Source organism: Aegilops tauschii, chromosome 7 (assembly GCF_002575655.3).
Source record: "Aegilops tauschii subsp. strangulata cultivar AL8/78 chromosome 7, Aet v6.0, whole genome shotgun sequence".
NCBI lineage: Eukaryota > Viridiplantae > Streptophyta > Magnoliopsida > Poales > Poaceae > Aegilops > Aegilops tauschii.
Window position 1 is genome coordinate 12,169,670 of NC_053041.3, and position 1,457 is coordinate 12,171,126.

A 1,457-nucleotide genomic window follows, 5' to 3' on the forward strand; every position below is an offset into this window, starting at 1 on the left:
GGAACGGTGAGTTCTCCTTCCTGTCAATTTTGTTAGTAGTTCTCCAGTAGCAGCACATACGATGGCCTTCTTCTTGTCAATTTCTTGTTCTCCTCCATCTTTATTTTGTGCACACAGATTCATCTGCCTGCAACATGTAGTCCGTTGCCTTGTCAATTTATTGTTTTTCTCCTACTTCTTTAGTTTGTACACACAGTTTCATCTGCATGGGCGATGAACAATTTGTAGATACATGTTTATTCTTGATTGTTGATGCAGTTGTTAAGATAAATATTTCAAGAGCGTAAATTTTGATTGTTAATTCGCATATACTCCCTCTGCAAGGAAATATAACAACTTTTGGTTCACTGCTTTAGTGATTTCTTTACAGAGGGAGTACTTGTCTAGTTTAAATTGTTCATGCACTTGTTTACATAAACTTTCAATAGCGCCAGAATTCCTATACTATCTGCCGTCATATTCATCTCGGCTTATTGTTATCATGTTATTGTCATGCTTCATGTCTTATACTAGTTTCATCAATTACAGTCCTTCGGCATGGCGTTCGAGGATGATTATGTTGCTAGGGCAGATGGAAATACCGAAATTTGTGTGGAGTACGCGAACAAGGCTAGCTGTGTTGAGTACTGCATTGGCAGATTCAAATACTGGTTGCGGAACGACGACCAGAAGATAGTTGCACTGGATGTGGAGTACACCTGGCCTCGTGGTCCGACACAGATGGCGGCCGTGGTCCAGTTATGCGTTGACATCTACGTCCTCGTGTACCACATAAGTGTTGCTGATGAGCACTGCGGCCTGCTTGCCGCCTTCCTACTCGACGAGGAGTACACCTTTGTTGGGGTGGACATCAACAATGACGAGAAAAAACTCAAGCATGTTGGTCTGGTGGTACAAAACTTTGTGGATATCCAGAATATGTGGAGAGTGCCTGATCCAGTGACGATTAAGCCAAAGTATGGCTTGGCTGACTACACTGGTTCCATCATCCAGCACAACTACAACAAGATGAAGGACGCTCTCACAGAAGATGACCACCATATATGGGCAGAAGCGCCCTTGCCCTTGAAGAACATCTATTATGCTTCCATGGAAGCGTATGCCACCTACGACGTATACAGGCGGTTGGTGAACTTCCAGAAGGGGTTAGAGAGTCAGTGCCAGCATCTCGCCAAACCATCTAGGCGGTCAAAGAAGTCCAGAAGGAAGAAAGAATCAACCTAAAATGTTTCTTCTATTTATCTAGCTGATAGTCTGTAAACTTTATTATACTGCTAGTAAGTCGTAAGTTCAAATTTCCTGCAAGTTGAATCATCCTTTATTCTAGCTGTCTTGCCTAATTTGATCCACGTTCACGAGATATTATACTTAAGACATTTATTTTGTTTCGGTTTCGCTAGCTATGATACAGAATGTGATAGCCATTTTTACAAAAGATTATTTCAGATTTATAATGA

The 1,457-nt window shown here is 41.6% G+C and overlaps 1 protein-coding gene across 1 annotated transcript; it reads left to right on the forward strand.

The window, feature by feature from the left end:
• The first annotated feature begins 537 nt into the window (after positions 1-537).
• On the forward strand, positions 538-1,224 carry LOC109767377 (uncharacterized). The gene has a single exon (XM_020326132.1). The coding sequence runs from the start codon at positions 538-540 to the stop codon at positions 1,222-1,224; it is 687 nt and encodes a 228-aa protein (XP_020181721.1).
• The last annotated feature ends 233 nt before the right edge of the window (positions 1,225-1,457 follow it).

Coding starts and splice junctions, on each gene's coding strand:
- LOC109767377 (XM_020326132.1), top strand. CDS start 538: ATGGCGTTCGAGGATGATTATGTTGCTAGGGCAGATGGAAATACCGAA.